The sequence below is a fragment of the Culex pipiens genome, chromosome 1, assembly GCF_016801865.2.
Source record: "Culex pipiens pallens isolate TS chromosome 1, TS_CPP_V2, whole genome shotgun sequence".
NCBI classification, from domain to species: Eukaryota; Metazoa; Arthropoda; class Insecta; order Diptera; family Culicidae; genus Culex; species Culex pipiens.
In genome coordinates, this window is record NC_068937.1 from 34,716,952 (window position 1) to 34,738,001 (window position 21,050).

Below are 21,050 nucleotides of genomic sequence, written 5' to 3' on the forward strand. Positions count from 1 at the left end.
TATAGGTCAAAAGATAGGTAATTTCATGGACTATAAGCCTACGGTAATAACTTTTTGGCTAATCGCAGTTTTTCTCATAGTTTTTCGATTTTTCTGCCACAAACATTTTACAACGTTAGTTTTTGCCCTGTAGGCCTCCATAGCGGCACTTTTTGGTCTCAATTTTGTCATATTTGGTATCCTCGGAAAATTTCACGTTAGTTAGAAGTATTGGAGTTGTAAATTTGATTGGAAAAATTGCCAGTTAGAATGAATTAAAATATTTTTTAACAATTTGTTGAATTAGGGGTGAAACAGGTTTTCGCCTACTTGATACAGCATTTGACGTATTGATCATAGGGTAAATAAGATCTATTTCTTTTTTCAAAAATGTTTTATTTAATTATTTTTCAAAATCAAACTTACCACTCCAATACTTCTAACTAACGTGAAATTTTCCGAGGATTCCAAATATGACAAAATTGAGACCAAAAAGTGCCACAATGGAGGCCTACAGGGCAAAAACTAACGTTGTAAAATGTTTGTTGTAGAAAAATCAAAAAACTATGAGAAAAACTGCGATTGGCCTAAAAGTTATTACCGTAGGCTTATACTGCCGTTCTACGCATAATTGTCCCATGTTCAAAAAAGTGCAACTGAGAAAAACGCGATTGAAATTTTTCGACCGATTTCTGTGTTTCTACGCATAATTGTCCCGTGGGTTCCTATGAGCCCTATGTGTCCCTAATCGCCCCAGTTAGTAGTTTATCACCCTTATTTGTGATTCTCTTGCTATACACCAGGTAAACAAGACATGCCGCTTAGTAAAAGTAATGATTCCGCGTAAGAAAATCCTTGATGGGACAATTATGCGTAGAAGTTTAACGATGGGACAAACAGACTTGGTGTTGTTTTTAATGAGTTTCCGAACAAAGTACCAGATTTTATGTGTTTTTCTTAAAGTACACATCAGACTAAACTTAAAAATGTCATAAAGTCAAAATCGTCCAAAACTGACATGGGACAATTATGCGTAGAACGGCAGTACAGTCCATAAAATTACCTATCTTTTGACCTAAAGGAGTATGGGTGTCGGAGGCTGTTGCAAAAAGATATTGAGGTTTTAAAAAAATCATTTTTTAACAGTAATTAGCAAAAGCTATGAGAAAAAGTCAAACTGATCCTGGATGTCTATAGCACATTTTGAAGTGCTTCAAAAGACCTTTCAAATGCATTTACGAGAGTTGGAATTGATGAAGTTTTACGGAAATACGAGCAATTTTAAGATTTTTTAGGTTTTTTGGACCTCAAACTTCGAAGCCCGTTTTACCCCACTTCCCTTTGTCGTAGAGGGCTTATATTTGGCATGAGTTCATCTCATGCATAGACAAACAAACGCTGAAAGTTTCATCCAAATCGGAGCACCTCGATACGACCTGTTACACATTGGTGAAAAACTCGCTCTTAAACTCTGCAATTCAATGATTTTTCAAAACAAAATGTAAGAAATTTGATGGTTAAAAAATCAGCAATTCTGAATTGTTTTGTTTTTTAATTCTTTAGAAAATAGAATATTAATGTTGAAAAGTCAAAACTACTTTTTTAAGTTTAAAAATGTTAAATTCACGATTTTTTTTAAAATGTTAAAACAGTTCGTATTTTTATCTAAAATATAACTCTGAAAATGCTCCAATATTATCTGATTTTCTGTAAACTAAGATGGCGCCAAAAATGGCCGGTTTCAAGATTTTTTTGAATTTTTGGACATTAGAATTTTAAGGTAACTTTACAATAGGACGTAACCTTTGACGTTTTCTAGCAATGTTAATTCTTTTCCAAAAAATACAATAAGTATTCTTGGCTTAGGAATTTTCTAACTTCATTGTCTCGAATTTTTAAATTCATAAATTTAATATTTTCGAATTTTAGATTTCTTTAAATTGTTATTTTTTTAAATTTTAGAATTAGAGTTTTGAAATTTATTTTTGGAACCAAGAATCTCAAACGCTTGGCGCTCATCACTTTATTGCAGAGAAGTTTAGTTTCGTTGTATCTTTACAAGGTTTTAAAGGAGCACGACAAGAATAAATCAATCAATTTTCATTCCTCACAATTAAACCACAACCTAAGGAGTGTCCCGCTTACGCAATTGAAATAAAGCCGAATAAAACCAACATCGAAATCCAATTACTCCAAAGTAGATATACACTTCCGCCGAAAATAAAAGCACATATCAAAGCACGTGGTGTCCACAGTTATTCAACTCAACTGCCGCAGTTGGTAACAGCAACAACGAACGCCCGAGAATCGCAAAAGGGTCCTTTTCTTCACCGCTCGCGTCTTCAAGTCTCGTACGGCAATAAACGGCGACCATCACCAGCACGACTTTGGTTCAACAAGACGGCCCATCATGACATCATCGTGCAGTACGAAGTCTATTTTTGGCTTTCATTCAGACATTATTCTCATGACGCCGCGAAGCCTGGATCAGGTCAAGATCTGCTGCGCCGCCACCGACAAGGACATCGGTGGGACATTGTTGTTTGCTTGCTTTACTTGTACAAATTTGCAATGAATGAGCTAAGCTCTCATCACGTGTGCTGTGTTTGCTCATCGCGCGCGCGAATCGGTGCTGCTCAGTCATTTCTATAAAAGTTGATGTTGATGGTGGTGGGAGGGGGGAGTTTTGAAGCCTGCACCGGAAGGGTGTTTGCGATGACGTAATTATAATATGTTTATTCATTTGCTGACTTAGAAGCCAACAACTGCAGCTGCAAGTTTGATGATGGTACGACGAGGCAAGATGAGTCTCATACTGATTTGACCCCAAATCCCCCCTACAGGAAGTACTACAGCAAAAGTACGTGACCTCACCATAAAACTATCAAGGGATTCCTTAACGAGAAAGAACAAATCACGCTGACGATTTCCATAACGCGCGCGCGTCACGATGTCTGACGTCGATTTTTGGCACTCTCATCCACGCGTTTGTTTTTTTGTTGTTCCGAGCAATGTCCTCGCTCCACGTTGGAACCATTTAGTGGCCGATAATGGCCAGTTTACAGAAGCAATTTGCAGCGGCGTGCCAAATAGCTAACGTGCACCGCACCATTTTAAAATGTGTCAAATAATGGTTTTGGGGCCGCGCTCGACTGGCTATTACTGCCGTCGTATTAATTTTAGTTATGGCCACTATCGCGACGATCGTCATCACCAATTTGTTACACTTGTCTGCGGTCTCCATGTGTCGTAACCACGAGGAGGGCACTGACCTCATTTCGCTCTTTTTAATTTTTCGTCGACGTGCCATACTAGCTATGATGTTAGGAAGAAGGTCATTTTTAATCGCTTTAAATCGTTGAAATCTTGATCTTGTTAATATGATCTACGCAATACTGAACTGGTTTAACATTTATTTTCACTGCTGCTTTCACAATGACGTCTGGACATTCAGACAGGATCGATGCCGTTTTCACGATGGGTAACTTGAACGTCCCTGAACCACCAAAACCCCTTCAATAACACTCACCCTAATACCGATCCCATCTTCTCTCCCTCCCTCACCAGGTCATGAGCCAGGACGTCCAGAAGGGCGACCCGCTGCAGTTCAAGTTCCGTGCCAAATTCTACCCGGAGGACGTCGCCGAGGAGCTGATCCAGGACATCACGCTGCGGCTGTTCTACCTGCAGGTCAAGAACGCGATCCTCTCGGACGAGATCTACTGCCCGCCGGAGACGTCGGTGCTGCTCGCGTCGTACGCCGTCCAGGCCCGCCACGGCGACTACAACAAGACGACACACACGCCCGGCTTCCTCGTCAACGACCGGCTGCTGCCGCAGCGGTAAGTTGTGCGCGACCTCACTAACCTAGCTTCCATCACTGATCTCTCTCTTCCCCCTTCCAGCGTCATCGACCAGCATAAGATGAGCAAGGACGAGTGGGAGAACTCGATCACGACCTGGTGGCAGGAGCACCGCGGCATGCTGCGCGAGGACGCCATGATGGAGTACCTCAAGATCGCCCAGGACCTGGAGATGTACGGCGTCAACTACTTCGAGATCCGCAACAAGAAGGGCACCGAGCTGTGGCTCGGCGTGGACGCGCTCGGCCTCAACATCTACGAGAAGGACGACCGGCTGACGCCGAAGATCGGCTTCCCGTGGTCCGAGATCCGGAACATCTCGTTCAACGATCGGAAGTTTATCATCAAGGTGAGTGGGGGGCGGGGTGCTGGGCTGTGCTTGAAAATTAATCCGTGAACCGAAATATACTTTTTCAAATGTGACTTTTGATGACCTTTGAACACTGACTATATTTGAGTGGAATTTCTGATTCGGATAAAAATATTTATGAAATCTTATTTAGACAGGTATTTCAAAGTTTTTTCCGATAATTCGAAATTATATAACTTCTGGTAACACTGTCATAAGATATCCCAGCAGAATGTTTAGAATTTTTCAAAATAAGATGTTTTGTCTTTTACTAAAAACACCTTCAAAGTAACATTTTCAAACTCTTAACAGTGGGATCATCTTCTCCGATAAACCCAAGAAATTAAATAAATTCAAGTACTAATGATCTGTCTAATGAGCTACAAAAATATGATCTGGTAACACGTCTTATTGAGGTATTGTTACTATAACTTTCAAGTCTCAATTTTATTATTTTTTGCATTTTTTTTTTTGTAAAATACTAAAAATTTCTCAAATACCGTATATCTATCATGAAAATTTTGGTATAAAACAAAATCGAAAATCAAAAGGCCGAATTTTGTCATTTGCTCAGAATGAATTAAAACAGAGAGAAAAAGTCATTTAGTTTTCAACAGAATCAAAAATACAAAATTCTAATATTAAAAAACAAGAAATTCTTAAATAAAAAATAATAATTCGATCTCACTAAGTTTTATGGCCAAATTTGCCCTAGTTTAATGAAAAGGAAATAGTTGCAAGAAACACCAAATCTCTATGAACCAGCCATTCACACATGTGGTAAAATTGTTATTTCGGAAAATAAAATGAATTGAATTGAATAAATTATAAAAAAAGAATCCTAAATTCTAAAATTTTCTAATTCTACAGTTCTAAATTCTAAATTGTAACATCCGTAAATTCTAGAATTCTAAATATGTTCCTTTATTCTCAAATTATAAAAAAATGAAATGTTAAAAACCCAAAAAAAAAAAAAAAATTCTTAAATTCTAAACTTCTTGGTTAAAAATTATTAGGATCTAAAATTCTTAAATTATTAAATTTTTTTAATTCTAAAATTCTAAATTTCCATAATTCTGAAAAAAAAAACTGAATTCTAGAATTCTAAGTTAATCAAATTCTAATATTTTCAAGCACTAAAAATTCTTCAAATCTAAAATGTTTAAATTCTCAAGCGCGAATCATAAAATCCCAAAGTTCTAAAATCCTAGAGTTTAAAAATTAATTCTAAAGTTCTAAAAAAACTTAATTCTATAATTTTCAAGCATTTAGTGTCATTTAATTGTATAATTTTGAAATTTTAAATTTAAATGCCAAAACTTTAAATGGTTAAATCTCAAAATTCTAAAATCCTAGAATTCAAAAAAGAAATCGTGCTTGCCATTTCATTAGGGCACATAACTTTTTAAACCAAGAGTGTGTCCCTTTCACACCTTATGTAAACTGTCATTTTAGTGAAAGGGACACACTATTGTTTACAAAAGTTATGTGCCCTTTTGAAATGTTAGGCTCCAAATATCCTGAATTAAAAATTTCTCAAATTCTAAACAATGTAAGCGCTAAAAAGCTTTTTTTTTCTTCGGACTGGCTGCGCTTGTGTTCGATTAGATTAGATTAGATTAGAAAATTTTAAAATTTTAACATTCTGAGCTTCTAAGTATCAACATTTTTCAAATTCTCGAACTTTAATTTCAAATAAAAAAAAAAATTAAAAAATTGGAATTCTTAAATTAAAAAAAGAATTGAAAATTAAACAAATCTGAAATTTTGTAAATCAGAATCAGAAATTCATAAATTCTAAAATTGTATAATTCTGGAGTTTTTTTTTTGAAAAGGTCCAATAAACCAAATTTCCAGTTTTTGCTTTTTGGGTGTTTTTGAAACCGCCTTGAGTCAGGGGTATTAAAAAACACCCAAAAAGCAAAAACTGAAAATTTGGTTTATTGGTCCTTTAAAAAAAAAACTCCAGAATTCTTCAGTTCTAAATTCTTAATTGTAACCGGAAATTTTAGAATTATAAATATTTTCAATTCCTAAATTCTAGAATTAAAAAATTCTAAAATTATAAATTTATGAAATATTTAAAGTACAAAAAATTTAAATTCCTAAGTTCTGTTTCTTGTTTTGGACTGGATATTCCAGTCCAAAACAAAAACATAATTCTAAAATTCTAAAAAAAACCTTAATTCTAATTTTCAAGCGCTAAAAATCCTTCATCCTTTATTCCTTTATATTAAAATTCCAAAATTCTAAAATCCTAGAATTCAAAAAAGAAATATCCTGAATTCTAAATTTCTCAAATTATAAAAAAAATCGAGCGCTTAATAGCTTTTAGTTCTATTTTTTTTAAATTTTAACATTCTAAGCTTCTAAGTATCATTTTTTTTTAAATTCCTAAACTCTTAAACTTTAATTTCAAATATAAAAAATAGAAATTCTTAAAAGAATTAGAAAATTAAAAAAATCTGAAATTTACTAATTAATCAGAATCAGAAATTCATAAACCCTGAAATTGTATAATTCTACAGTTCTAAATTCTAAATTGTAACGTCCTAAAATTCTAGAATTCTTAATATTTTTAATTCCTTAATTCTAGAATTCTTAAATTATCAAATTATAAAGTTATGAAATGTAAAAAAAATTAAATTACTAGAATTAAAAAAAACATAATTCTAAAATTCTTTTTAAAAACCCATAATTCGAATTTTTCAAGCTCTAAAAATCCTCCATTTTCAAAATTTTAAGTTTAAGTTTCAAAACTTCTCAAATTCTAAAAAAAAATCAAGCGCTAAAAAACTTTTAGTTCTAAAATTTTATCATTCTTAGCTTCTAAGTATCAACATTTTTAAATTCTTTGACTTTAAAACTTTAAATTCAACTATAAAAAACAGGAATTAAAAAAAAGAATTTGAAAATTAAAAAAAAAATCTGATGTCTAGTAAATCAGAATCAGAAATTCTTCAATTCTAGATTAAATTTTCAAATGTCCTTTTGAAAATTTAATCTAGAATTCTAAATTTCTTGGATACAAATTATAAGTGTCTCAAAATTTTAAAACATAATTCTAAAGTTTAAAAAAAAACCTTAGTCCTACATTTTTCAAACGCTCCAAACCCTTTGAAATTTCAGAATTCTAAAAAAAATCATTTTTGAAATTAAAAATTAAAAATTCTGAAAATTCTGAAATTTCAAAATTTGGAAATAACATTTAATGCCTGGAATTTATGATTTATATATTTTTTTAATGTAATTTTTTTTTTGATTTTATGAATTCTAATTTTTATTTTCTATTCCATTGATGTTTTATGTTTTAACTTTTTTTTTTAAATCGATTTTATTTATTAAAAAAAATCTATGATCTTTTCCTCTGGCTTACTGCATTTTGAGCAAATCAAAAATCCGTCCTTTGAACTTTTCCTTCTGAAGATTCTAGTTTTTATGATTTTCAATATTATTATATCGAATAAACAAATATTTTACCGAATTAACGAATTATTATAACGAATAAACCAATATTTAAACGTTTGCAATTTTCAGTCGCATTAGAAGTAACATCCCTGAAGTCACCCAAATGATCCGTGTTGTGACAATTGCTGCCAAATTATGAATTTTCATGTTCGGTATCGAAAATCACAAATTTCGTTACCCAACATGTCCAAGCTCGCCAGGTTCCTTAAAGTTTCAATCGCGTTTTACTCAGATGCACTTTTTTGAACATGGGACAATTATGCGTAGAACGGCAAAAATATGTTGTTGAAAAGTAAATTTGAAACGTTTGAGTGGAATTCCCCGTTGAAAACAACTAATCTCTTCCTGTTTTCAAACTTCCAGCCGATCGACAAGAAGGCGCCCGACTTTGTCTTCTTCGCTCCTCGCGTCCGCATCAACAAGCGCATCCTGGCGCTGTGCATGGGCAACCACGAGCTGTACATGCGCCGCCGCAAGCCGGACACGATCGACGTGCAGCAGATGAAGGCGCAGGCCCGCGAGGAGAAGAACGCCAAGCAGCAGGAGCGCGAGAAGCTGCAGCTGGCGCTGGCCGCCCGCGAACGGGCCGAGAAGAAGCAGCAGGAGTACGAGGACCGCATCCGGAACATGCAGGAGGAGATGGAGCGCTCGCAGGCGAACCTGATCGAAGCCCAGGACATGATCCGCCGGCTGGAAGAGCAGCTGAAGCAGCTGCAGGCCGCCAAGGACGATCTGGAGCAGCGCCAGAACGAGCTGCAGGTCATGATCACGCGGCTGGAGGAAACCAAGAACATGGAAGCCGCCGAACGGGCCAAGCTCGAGGATGAGATCCGCATGAAGCAGGAGGAGGTGCACAAGATCCAGGAGGAGGTCTCGGTCAAGGACTCGGAAACCAAGCGCCTGCAGGAGGAGGTCGAAGAGGCCAGACGGAAACAGGTAAAGCGTAAAGTATGTATGATTTTGTTCCAACTTGTTTGTCTCGTTCCTGAAGAGTGTGTGGACCCACCTCCCGAGCACCGAACTCGAAAGCACTTCCCGAGATGTACAGTCAAGGCACCAATCTACTACTATCTACTCTCGTCTACTTTGAACGTCTACCGAATTTGGCCCGGAGCTATCGTTTCCAAGTTCACCCGTGCACAAACACACGCAGCAACGGATAAAACCGAGTGTGGCATCTTAATTCTCTCTCTTTATTTCCAGGAAAATGCAAAAAAAAATTACTTCACCTTACAAATTGTATAAACTTAAACATTTTAACACGTTTGAACTAATTCATCTACAACTCATATGTACATATACCGAAAACAATAACTAATGCCTCATCTTACGTTAGACGGAAGCGGCCGCCGCCCTGCTGGCCGCGACCACCACGCCCAGCCACCACCACGTCGAGGAGGAGGAGGAGATGGACAACGAGGAGGAGCTCGTGAACGGCGAGAACGGCAACCAGGACTTCTCGAAGGACTTTGACACCGACGAGCACATAAAGGACCCCGTCGAGGAGAGACGCACGCTGGCGGAACGCAACGAGCGTTTGCACGACCAGCTCAAGGTGAGTTTCGAGGCTAGTAGAACCGACCAACAGTATTGCATCAAAAAATTAGATATAAAAAAACTTATAACGCAAACGACGAAAGCCTTCCAAGCTGCGTTGTTATGGGAAGGACTTGTTTTGATCTCGTTGAAATGTTAAACCCATGTTCGTCCGCGTGCCTTTGGATTCGCGACTAACTGCGATGCAAATATAAAAAAAATAATTGAAAAAATAGTGTTTTAAAATCTGGAGTTTTTTTTTGAAAAGGTCCAATAAACCAAATTTCCATTTTTTGCTTTTTGGGTGTTTTTGAGACCGCCTTGAGTCAGGGATATTAAAAAATACCCGAAAAGCAAAAACTTAAAATTTGGTTTATTGGACCTTTTCAAAAAAAAAAAAAAAAACTCCAGAAATGCATTTTAAACGCGCCCAGTTGCTTTTCAATCATTAGTTATCAAAATATCGAGGTATAGATGGATTTTTTTTTTCGCGAGAAAAAAACTTTTCGTTGGACTGTTCATTGGTATTTCATGATTTTTTTTTTAAAAAAAAAAAGGAGCTCAAACATGCTAAATATAATTATAAACGCAGGAAATGCACTTTAACTGGTTTTCAGTTGATTAAACATTAATTATTATTAAAAAAATGAAGTTTTCAAAAAAATATTTGTTTGCCCCTGATTATTCAGGCCTTATGTTGAAGGGGGTCCCATAAACCATGAAAAATATTAGCAACGGCCTTATATTTTTTAAATCTAAGTTATTTTTTTAATTTTTATTTTTTTTAAATTTCTTAAAGTTTTTTTATTTTTCAAATCTCTTAATTTTTTTTAATTTTTGTAAATTTTTATATTTTTTAGATTTTATTTTTTTTAATCTTTAAGTTTGAAATTTTCTAAAAAAACTATTTAAATTTTTGAATTTAGTTTAATTTGGTACTTTTTTTAAATTTCTGAACTGAGAAGCAAATTTACATTTAAAAAAATGAGCGATTCTCTACGACTTCACATTTTTTTCCACGAATTTTAAATTTTGATTTTTTTGGGTTCGAAAAGGTGAAAAGATATAGGTCTGAAATCTCCAAAATCTGTGGACGTAATAGTTGAACAATCCCTTTTGGATGAAATTTTGTCTGTGCATTCCCTATTTCAAAAGGAGTAATTTTGCATCATTAGTTTTTCCATGCAAGTCTCCATACAATGTTGAGGGCTGGTCATACAAAATAAGTATTAGGGTGACAAGAAAAACATATTTTTTTCTGTGAAGCTCGTTCAATTTCCCATAAGTTTGCCTTTGACAGCTTTTTGATCGTTTTTATATTTACGTAAGCAAATTTACTGTCCTGGTTTCTACCACACTGAAAAAATATTCTATTTTCAGTTATTAGCAATGCAATTAAGCTTATATCTGTAAGCCCTTACATCCAATTGAAATGCTGTCAAAGGCAAACTTATGGGAAATTTGACGAGCTTTCCGGTAAAAATATTTACGAGACTGAAAAACCAAGTCTGTCATATAGAAATTGCCAAAAAAATCCGTTTTTTCAACATTTTTATTTTTAAAACCGCTGTATCTTCCCAAGGATTGGACATAGGACAATGGTCAATATAGAAACTTTTATGTAAAATTGTCTGGAAAATCGATCCCCACTACTGGTTTTCTAAAAAATTTGACGTTTAGACCACTTTTCAAAAAAACAGTTTTAGTAAATGATTTTTGGCATTTTTCGTCAGTCTTTTGGTAACATTTTAGGCTATTTCCTCAAAAATTTTGAATAAAAAAAAATCGTGACATCACCTTTAAATTTAAGTTTTAGAATTAAAAATCAAAAAAACTCATAGATGTGGCGTGTATTTTTGTTTCAGTGTATTTTTTTTAGAAAGCCCGTCCAATTTCCTACAAGTTTGTCTTTGACCACTTTTTGATACGATGCAACGGCTTCGAGATACAGTAATTTTTAAATTACAAAATACAAAACTATTTAAATACCTTACGCCCTTCTCAAATGTTATTTTCGAGTACTATTGGCTCCATATACACAAAAATGGCTCTTATAGGACTAGGACAACATGTCTAAAAAGTTTCATTGAAATCGGAGAGGGTCGGGTACAAAACTACCAGAAAAATTCCTGATTTGAGCTGGAATTGCTCATGGAAAAATTCTAAAAAATGTATGTATTCCGTCAAGTATGACAAGTTATTAACGATTTAAAGAAGACGTTTTTGTATGAAAAGTTTTTTTTTTCATCAACTTCAACGATAAAAGCGACCCTAAACCATTAACCGATTTCGCTCAAAATTTTCACAGTTACTTTTTTTGCCTAAGAAATCGAATCGTGGGGTGGGTAGGTTTGTATCCCTGTCAGGGATTCCCTGATGCCGAATTTTTTATTGTCGCCCTAATGGGTATGTAAAGGTATGAAATTCTGTATCTTGGAAAGGGATTTTCTGATCGATCCGATGTCTTTGGCAAAGCTGTAGGTTATGATCAAGAATTTTCAGAAAAAAGATACACTGAAAAAATCACTTTTTTTTAAATTTTACTATTAATGGCTAAAAGTTGAATTCATAATGATCTTTTCAATAAACATAATTTTAATAATTTTAAATGAAGCTCAACTTTTGAAAATGTCTATAAATGATTATTTTCCTTATTTCATTTTTTAGTTAGACCAAATTATAAAATTGTTGGTGCTTTTTTGAAGAATTATTTTTAACCTCAAAAAATCTAAAACATGTCGAAAAAGTATAGAGGAAAGTGTGACAAGACGACCATATGTGGCAAGGGGAACAATCGCTCGTACGGCCGTTATTTTTTTATCTACAACTTTGCCGAAGACACCAAAGAGATCAGAAAATCAGAAATTTGTAAAAACGATTACAAAGCCTTTATTTGATTGAAAATGTTTATATCTAGAGTTTTTTTTCACTTCGACTAGTAACCTATTGTAGTAAAGTTTTTTTTGTCTGTCATGCAGTGTTGGTATTCTAGTACGAGGCGCTCGCGCTCGGAAGGCTCTTTGGCAAGTCAATGAATAGTAACTTTACAGAACGCATTTATTTGACACAAATAATGCTTCTCGTGGATCTGAGAAGGTATTTTTTTTAAACGAACCCTGGCACAACATTTCTTTCCCCTAACAAAAAAGTAAAGACAACTGAAAATGAAAGTTTGAGTGAAAACAAGTCCTTTCTATAACACTGCCGCTCGGAAGGCACGTCGGCAGTTAAGTTTAGAAGAAAACAAACTCCACCACTAATTTCGAACACAATTGTTTTTTTTTTCCCCAAACTTTTCATCCCACCAGGCCCTCAAGCAAGACCTCGCCCTGTCCCGGGACGACACGATGGAGACGGCGAACGACAAGATCCACCGGGAGAACGTGCGCCAGGGGCGGGACAAGTACAAGACGCTGCGCGAGATCCGCAAAGGCAACACCAAGCGCCGCGTGGACCAGTTCGAGAACATGTAAATTCGAGAACACACAGCGGAGCACATGCATAATAGGTGGGGACAGTTTTGGTATAGCGTAGGCGTAGCGGTAGTAGTGTTGGTGTTTCGTGTCGTCGTAGTTGTCGAACTCTTGCACACCAAACACACACGTACACATAAAGGCGCGCTCTTTGACGACGAATGTTCGGTGTGGTGGTGGTAAACAACGACACAACAACAACAACAACAGCAACAACACCAGATAGTATATAGTTTTGTAATAATATTCGTTTAGGAATCATGGAAATGATGATGAGAGGGAGAAAGAGAGAGCAATGGCGCAGCGGTTGCTTGTTTAGAACACAAAGTGAATTGAAACTGAGAGAAAAATGCAACTACAAATACATTTTTATTAACTGCTATTAATCTATTGTTATCAGGAATATGTTTTTCTACATTTACTCTCGAGTAGAGCTTGTCAAAATCTGGGCTTCTATCTATCCAGAGAAAAATCGTTTTGTTCGAAACTCCAAGTTAAAGGTCTTTCTTCATCAAAAGTATTACACACAAACACAATAATAGCAGCCAAGTTGCATGTTTTGTTGCCGAACCAACTAATCTTCCATTCCCTGCTGCTGCATTAATAAATTCTGTAGACAAGCGAAGTTAAAAGTATGGGTTAAAAAGTTTGTTGTTATTTATCAACAGTTTGTCGCAGTTTTCTTCTAAATAACACACACACACACACATTTACTGGTAGGTTCGTATTCACTAATTAATAATTTGAGACAAGGGTTGAGACAACACTTAATGATGATGGCGATTAAGATATAAAATCAAGGATATACTATAATAAAGGTGTAGAAAAACGGAGCAAGAGCAGCAGCAGCAGCAGAAAAAAAAAGAAACTAATTGTTATTAAGTTTAATCAACACTACTTGTAGGGTTTGCGACTAAGTTAAACAAAAACTGCAAGGATAAATTGAGGAATAACGCAAGTAAGCAAAAAAGATACGCGGAAAAGAACATATTATGATGATAATTTTAGCGCATAGGAAATTCAATTAATAATTATTACTCCTTTTAATTGCGTGCGAGAGAAGCGACAAGCTGAACAATATTTTTTCGCTGGTTTAAAAAAAGAAAAAGGTACCATTTGATTCTAAATAAATTTAGACACGAAAACAGATCCTTCCAGTAACAAGTTAAACACATACCCTCACACACACACAGACAGACAGTAAATGGCAACGGAAATTCTACACACGAGCAAAAATGTTAAAATCGTATCAATAATGATGGTTTTGTACAATCAAAAGCGGCGGGGGTTTGAAATGAAAGAAGCAGAAAATCGAACGATGATTCCCACGCGAGAATTAAGGAAAAACAATCACGAATATTTCTATCTGCCATTTTTACGTTTTATTATTTTTTGTTTAAATTATTTTTAATTAATTTGATTAATTGAAATACACAAACACTGGAAAGAAACAGCAACACAGAAACACAATCGTTGACACTTGTGGGAGATAGATTACACTGAAAATAATACACACACACCTACACGATTAGGTAACGCGTGTTTGCGAGAAAGAAAAAAAAACATTAAGCATTGGGAGTAAAATATAACATTTATAAATAAACAACAAGATGGGCGAAGAGAGTTGGAGAAAAAAAAGGGTAGACGGGCTGGATTTTTCTACAAAGATTTCCAATCTTTTCCCCCCTGAGTAAACACACCGGAACACACACAAACACGATTGATTTGCTTCGTTCTGTCCCTAGAGCCAGTATTTTTTTTGTTTGTTTTACACTATTTTTCCCATGCTTGTTTTAAATGGAACTCTCTCGTGACCTTGGTTCTCCCCCCACCCACCTTTTTTTTAATTGTATTTTCGTTTGGAGGTGTAAAATCTTTGATTAAAATTCAAGCCATGTAATGTAACTGAAGGTGTTTTGTTGTTTTATTATCATTTTTATAGTTTCTTCGAAAATCCTTTTGTTTTGTCCCTCTTTTCAAGTTCAGTTGTACGTTAACCGAAAAAAACAGAAATAATAAAGAAAAAACTCACTAAAAGTGCTTGAAACAACGATGTAACGAAGAAGACTAAACCGGCCACGCACGCACGCCAGGAAGGAGCGCGTGGAACTCGCTTGTGAAGCGATGAACCACCCTGTTTGGGGTAGCATTTTTCATAGGACGATGTACTTTTGTATGCGCTTTTTGCCAAACGGGGCACTAAATGACGAACGATGTGAAAGTTATCTTCTCTAACTAATGCTTGATTTTTCATCCTAAAAAGTCTAACTTTCGGTGAAAAATATGTTCCTTTCTTTGTCCAACTCAAACTCTAATTTCAAGAAAACGAAACAAAATATCTAACTATTATCAGAGCAATAAAGTTTTGAACTCTATCAATGCAAAAGGAAATCTAACAGTAGCCTTATGTATCCTTAGGGATTGATTTAAAAAAAATGCGAATATTTTTGTGGAAAGATTGGAAAATGTCACAAAGACTAATTTTTTTAACATTGAAAATCGGACGTATAGTGTAACTTTGTTTCATTAAAAGTCCTCTTCATAGCCTACAACTTTGCTGAAGAAACCAAAAAGAGTCTTTAGGACCCTATTTATGTAAATTTTTATTTACAATGGTAAAAAACACGATTTAACGATCATTTCTGCTATTATTTTTTTCATTTTAATGCAAAATTGTTTCACTGTTTTAGAGTGTTTGAATGAAATACTAAAATTTTCACAAAATACCGTATTTTCTTTAAAATACTCAAATTCTTATAATTCGCACTATGGGTATCAAACGATTCGAATTTTTGTATCATATTCACTGTTTAACATTCCAACGCCCAAGGCTCCAAAAAAGTTGGAACGGTAACTTCAACTCAATGGTTCTTGGACATAACTCAACCAATCAAGATGATTCTTCTTTCCAGTGATTTGTTAGGATGTCTAAATGATTCTAGAACTTTCCAGAACTTAATTTGATCAAATCTGTAATTTTTGCGATCAAAAACATCGTTCCAACTTTTTTTTTCGCGAGTAAAAAAAAATTCGCCGAAAATTCCGCGGAGGCAGTCGTTTTAAAAAAGGTGGAACGATGTTTTCGGTCGCAAAAATTACAGATTTGTTCAAATCAAATTCTGCAAAATTTCAGGATCATCTAGACATTCTTACAAATCACTGGAAACAAGAACCGTCCCGATTGGTTGAGTAATGCCCGAGAACCAGCGAGTTGAAGTTACCGTTCCAACTTTTTTGGGAGGCTTGGGCGTCCGTGTAAGTTGGACATGCGTTGGGCGTTCCAGTGTTAAACGATTTTTGAATGAAATACTAAAATTTTCTCAAAATACCGTATTTTCTAGAAAATACAAAAAAAAAAAAATTTGCAATATAGGTGTCGAACGATTCGAAATTTTGCATGCATTTTCACTGTTAAAGAGTTTTTGGAATGAAGTACTCAAGTTTTCACAAAATACCGTATTTTATTCGAAATTTTGCTTGCATTCACTGTTTTTGAGTTTTTTGAGTAAATCATCAAAACAAAATACTCGAAAACAGTGAAAATGCAGGTAAAATTTTGCTTTGTTTGATACCCATATTGAAAATAATGAAAATTTTAGTACTTTCAAAAAATACGGTATTTTGTGAAAATTTGAGTACAATTTTGAATTGTTTGATACCGATATTGCGAATAATATTATTTTGTGTATTTTCGAGAAAATACAGTATTTTGTGAAAAGTTTAGTATTTCATTCAAAAAACTCCAAAATAGTGCAATGCACTCCAAAACAGTGCACTTAACTGCAGGTAAAGCACTGTTAGTGCCGAACAATTACTTCTTTTAGTGCTGATTTGTTACTTGGATGGAGATGCAAGCAAAATTTCGAATCGTAATCGAATTATAAAAATTTGAGCATTTTTAAGAAAATAATGTATTTTGTGAAAATTTGAGAATGTCGATCAAAAAACTCTAAAACAATGAAAATACATGCAAAACTTCAAATCGTTTGATACCACGTTTGATACCCATATTGCGAATTATAAAAAAACGAGTATTTTCGAGAAAATACGATATATTGTGACTGTTTTGAGTATTTATACTTTAAAACTTATCATATTATCCAAAAAAAATCTATGTGGAAGCCTGAAAATTCAACGTGATTTGGTTGGATTTAGTCAATTTTAGAAGTATATTAAATAAGAGAAGGAACCGTGGTGTAGGGGTAAGCGTGCACGGCTCTCACCCAGTCGGCCTGGGTTCGATCCCAGAAGGTCCCGATGGCATATTTTGAGACGAGATTTGTCTGATCACGCCTTCCGTCGGACGGGGAAGTAAATGTTGGCCCCGGACTAACCTAAAAAAAAGGTTAGGTCGTTAGCTCAGTCCAGGTGTAGGAGTCGTCTCCCTGGGTCCTGTCCTGGTGGAGTTGCTGGTAGGCAGAACCGCCTTGAGTCAGGGGTATAGACAAATCCAGCGAAAGCTCAACGCTGCTTTTTGATGGTGAGAGATTTGACAGCTCCCATACTAAATGTCTCGATTTTCATACTTTTTGTTAATTTTCTTCTAAAATAAAATACTTAACATATGAAAACTATATATTTTTGGTGCCCAAAATTCCTGCTGAATCGAATGGTGCACTTATCTCGATTGCAAATTTTTTGAACAGTTTTTATTTTTATAATATTCTAGACACATTTTGTGCACCTAATCAATCAATACTTTTATCATAAATATTCATTTTATTGCTTAAAAATTGAGTTTTCCTGAGCTCCCATATTCAAATACATGGAAGCTGTCATTTCTAACACCATTGGCCACCTAGCGGCCATTACAAACTGGATACGTCTATTGAAAAACACCCAAAAAGCAAAAACTGAAAATTTGGTTTATTGGTCCTTTTCAAAAAAACTCCAGAAATGCATGTATGTTTGGCAGGTTTGTCGAGGATCAAACATATTCGATAACAAAAAGAGCATAATTCTACGATTATGCCGAAAACGTACAGCATCGGTGTAAACAGCAACTCTTTTAGAATAAATATGCATTTGCATAATTTAAAATCACTTCAAAATATTTTATATGGCCTCTAATTCCGTGCCATCAGTTCTATCTTCCACCGCCCTCTGGTCCTAATTTTGGCAGGTCGCAAATCTCTCACCAAAGATACCTAATTTAAGTGGTCAATTCGATGCCAACATTTCAAAAAGCATCATGTACAAACCATGCGTTTTGAGAAAAACGCATTTGAATGTTGAGCATCCATTTTCAATTACCATTTTTATATAAAAGCAAAATAAGATGTTCTAATGATAACAAACGATGAAAAACGTTACTTTTGGTGATACTTGATCATCCATATTCAATAAAACATTATTTCCGTAATTTTATTCGAGAAAAACAAACATAACTTCTTTTGAAATCACCAACGTCGATATCACCCTGCTGTCACTGAGGGGGGTGCTTTGTTATGATTTGTTTTTCTTCGCCGAATGTACATGGCGCTTTTTTCATGTTGCTTTTTTTTCGTCACGAGGTTTATGTAGCCTTTTGTTTGACAGGTTGACAGGGCTATATAAACAGGGACTGCTGATGGCAGAGATTTTGTTTATGTTACTTTATTTAAAATCAAGATTAAACAGACTTTACTGAAGTAACCTTTGCTCATTTTTGGTGGAGAGGTAGCTTATTAGAAGTACTTTCAGAATATACAATAACCCAAAATGTACATGATGTCTTTTGAAATGTTACCGTCGAATTGAGCACAGGAGACCGAGGCAAAACAGGTAAGAAAATTGACGTTCTGGTTAGTGCAACTGAGCAGCCCGGTCAGCGTCGTTAAAATTCAATCAATGTGAACAAAAATCGTCGCGATTTTTTTGTTTTTGCCTATTACTGCTTTGATTTACTCGTATTCCCTCAAAAAATGTCCTCAATCAGTGTGCTTCATTGCCGGAAAATCTTTTTTTACTGAACGTCAACTTGCTGATATGGCAACATTAGAGGCACGTACGAAGGGTCATTGTACTCAGAATAATAAGCTTTATAGATGTAAACAATAATATCAGCAATCTAAGCTTCATTTTAGGACCCAATTTGGGTACTAAAGCCCTATGCCAATTTTTATGTACAACGGTAAAAAACACGATTAAAAACCATTTCTGATCACTTTTTTTCATTTTAATGCAAAAATTTGTTTTGACAAGACAACATTTTTTCGATGGATCAACTATGGTCCCCTTGGAACGACCTGTCAAGTAGGAGCTTTTCTGTCAAGAAGGACCGCGAGGTTAATTTTTCAAAATTGATTTAAAAATCCATTTTAAGCTCTTTATGGTCGTACAAAGGGTCATTGTACTCAGAAAAATAAGCTTTATCGCTGTGAACAATGATATCAGCAATCTAAGCCTCATTTTAGGACCCAATTGGCCCAAGCTCCTACTTGACAGCTCGTTCCAAGGGGACCATAGTTGATCCATCGAAAAAATGTTGTCTTGTCAAAAAAAAAATTTGCATTAAAATGAAAAAAAGTGATCAGAAATGGTTTTTAATCGTGTTTTTTTACCGTTGTACATACAAATTGACATAGGGCTTTAGTACCCAATTATCGGAATAACGAAACGAAAGACTATCGTTATCGTTCCGATTATTTGATTATTCGTTTAGGCCGATGCAAATATTTAAAAAAGTTTTTGTCCCTCGGCCCTGGCCGTGGTCAAGGGGGGGGGGGGCAAAAAAATAAAAAAATATAAAAATTTGAATAACAAGCCATAATCTTCACATTTAAATGAAAAAAGTGTTTTTTTACACTAGTTCAGTTGTTTTGCAATAATTAGTTTTCAAAAAATCTAAGATCAGACAAAAACAAAAATTGTATCGAAAAAAAGATTTTGCATCGAAAATTTTCAAAAAATCTTAAGATTTTTTAATAAACCCAAACACGCTAAAAATGTGAATACAAAGAGACGAGTTGTTCCTTTTAATTCCGCTATATATTTTAATATCTTGACAGATACGTATTTCGTCTACTACTTGCAGACTTCATCAGTGTTCTGTTCTCGACTCGAGAACAGTCGAGAACAGAACACTGATGAAGTCTGCAAGTAGTAGACGAAATACGTATCTGTCAAGATATTAAAATATATAGCGGAATTAAAAGGAACAACTCGTCTCTTTGTATTCACAGTAATGCATTCTGCTAAAACGCTCAACCAAACCACAACAACGCTAAAAATGATTTTAAACGCAGAAGAATGTATTTTAATTTGATTTCAGCTGGTTGCTCTTGAATTTTCATTGAAATTGTGAAGTTTATTGTAATTTTTTTTTGCCCCCTGATTTTTCGGGCCAATTTTGAAGGGGGGGGGGGGGGTGACAAAAACTTTAAAAAATATTTGTACCAGCCTTATTCGTCGATAATTTTATCGTTAACAACCTTGGTGTTTACAGTGCAGCAAATCAAAACACCCCGATCCCATGCAGCAACTTTGAAAAATCGCCACATGGGTTCGCATCTGACAGTTGCATCAATCAACTCGGCTGGCACCACTGACTGCTCCGCTGCCATCCGCAAACCATCATCAGATCAAACTTTACTCGCAAATCAAACGGTAGTAGCTCTGCGTCAGTCATTCGGTCCCGTGGACAAAAACCCCTCCGTGTATCGGTCCCGGGTTTTTTTTCTTTTTCGTGAAATTACGGTCCTTTCGTTGCAGTGCCCTGTTCTCCGCGTAAAGTTCCGGAAGCAGAAGTACCTTAATCCGGTGTGTGTTTCGTCTACCGAGGAAGCGAAAAAGAAAGTGGGAAAAGCTCCGTAAAATTCCGTGTAAGTTTTGTGGGGATGACGATGCTTCGGCTGCCAGCGAAGCGAAATTGTGCTGTGGAAGAATCGGGCTCGGGCCCACGAAAAAGGTCTCCCCCGGTGGAAGTTCTGGAAGCGTATCAGTATCATCGACTGCGAAGGGTATCGATTTTCGATGGTTTGGTTTCCGGCGTTCCGGTGCAGGATTTTAACACCGATTGCGGGTCCCCGCAATTTGCTGTGCAAAGTGGAGGAGGGTGGTGGCCGCGGCCGAAAAAAAGAGAGATCTGTCAACGGTGGCGGCGATTCGACGCAAAACTAGTTGTGCGACGCGTCGTTTTTGGGGGGTGTGGAACGGGAGGAAGAAAGCGGAGGGAGGGGGCCTCCAGACCCGACCCGAACTGACCCCTGAGCACCTCCTGAAATCAGGCTACGCCTTGGTTGGTTGATGGGACGCATCGAGTGCCCCTCAAAAGGAAGGTTGTGGTTGTGGAGGGTGCAATCTGGTGTGATTGTTGTGTGTTGGCTCCGAAATTAGCCAGTTTTTTTTTCGTGGGTCTGATTTTGAATAATCTCGTGCATTGTATTCATAAAATGTCTGATA

The 21,050-nt window shown here is 35.7% G+C and overlaps 2 protein-coding genes across 10 annotated transcripts in view; both read left to right on the forward strand.

Annotated features, from left to right (window-relative positions):
* LOC120418133 (moesin/ezrin/radixin homolog 1) overlaps nucleotides 1–14,578 on the forward strand; it is a 69,134-nt gene extending 54,556 nt beyond the window's left edge. For 5 of the 8 annotated variants that reach the window (XM_039580416.2, XM_039580417.2, XM_039580418.2 and 2 more), the window contains 6 exons: nucleotides 3,434–3,460; nucleotides 3,547–3,821; nucleotides 3,885–4,191; nucleotides 8,023–8,607; nucleotides 8,996–9,214; nucleotides 12,504–14,578. In XM_039580416.2, coding sequence (XP_039436350.1) covers nucleotides 3,434–3,460; nucleotides 3,547–3,821; nucleotides 3,885–4,191; nucleotides 8,023–8,607; nucleotides 8,996–9,214; nucleotides 12,504–12,668 — 1,578 coding nt within the window. In that variant the 3' untranslated portion in view covers nucleotides 12,669–14,578. The remainder of the gene's footprint in view (nucleotides 1–3,433; nucleotides 3,461–3,546; nucleotides 3,822–3,884; nucleotides 4,192–8,022; nucleotides 8,608–8,995; nucleotides 9,215–12,503) is intronic. The other 3 variants (XM_039580419.2, XM_039580420.2, XM_039580421.2) reach the window with 3 other exon arrangements.
* Nucleotides 14,579–20,248: 5,670 nt separating this feature from the next.
* The window catches only part of LOC120418114 (ras-related protein Ral-a), a 66,129-nt gene continuing 65,327 nt past the window's right edge, over nucleotides 20,249–21,050 (forward strand). Inside the window, exon 1 of one of the 2 annotated variants that reach the window (XM_039580388.2) lies at nucleotides 20,249–20,470. The gene's annotated coding sequence lies outside the window, so the exon portion shown is untranslated. The remainder of the gene's footprint in view (nucleotides 20,471–21,050) is intronic. The other variant, XM_039580389.2, reaches the window with a different exon arrangement.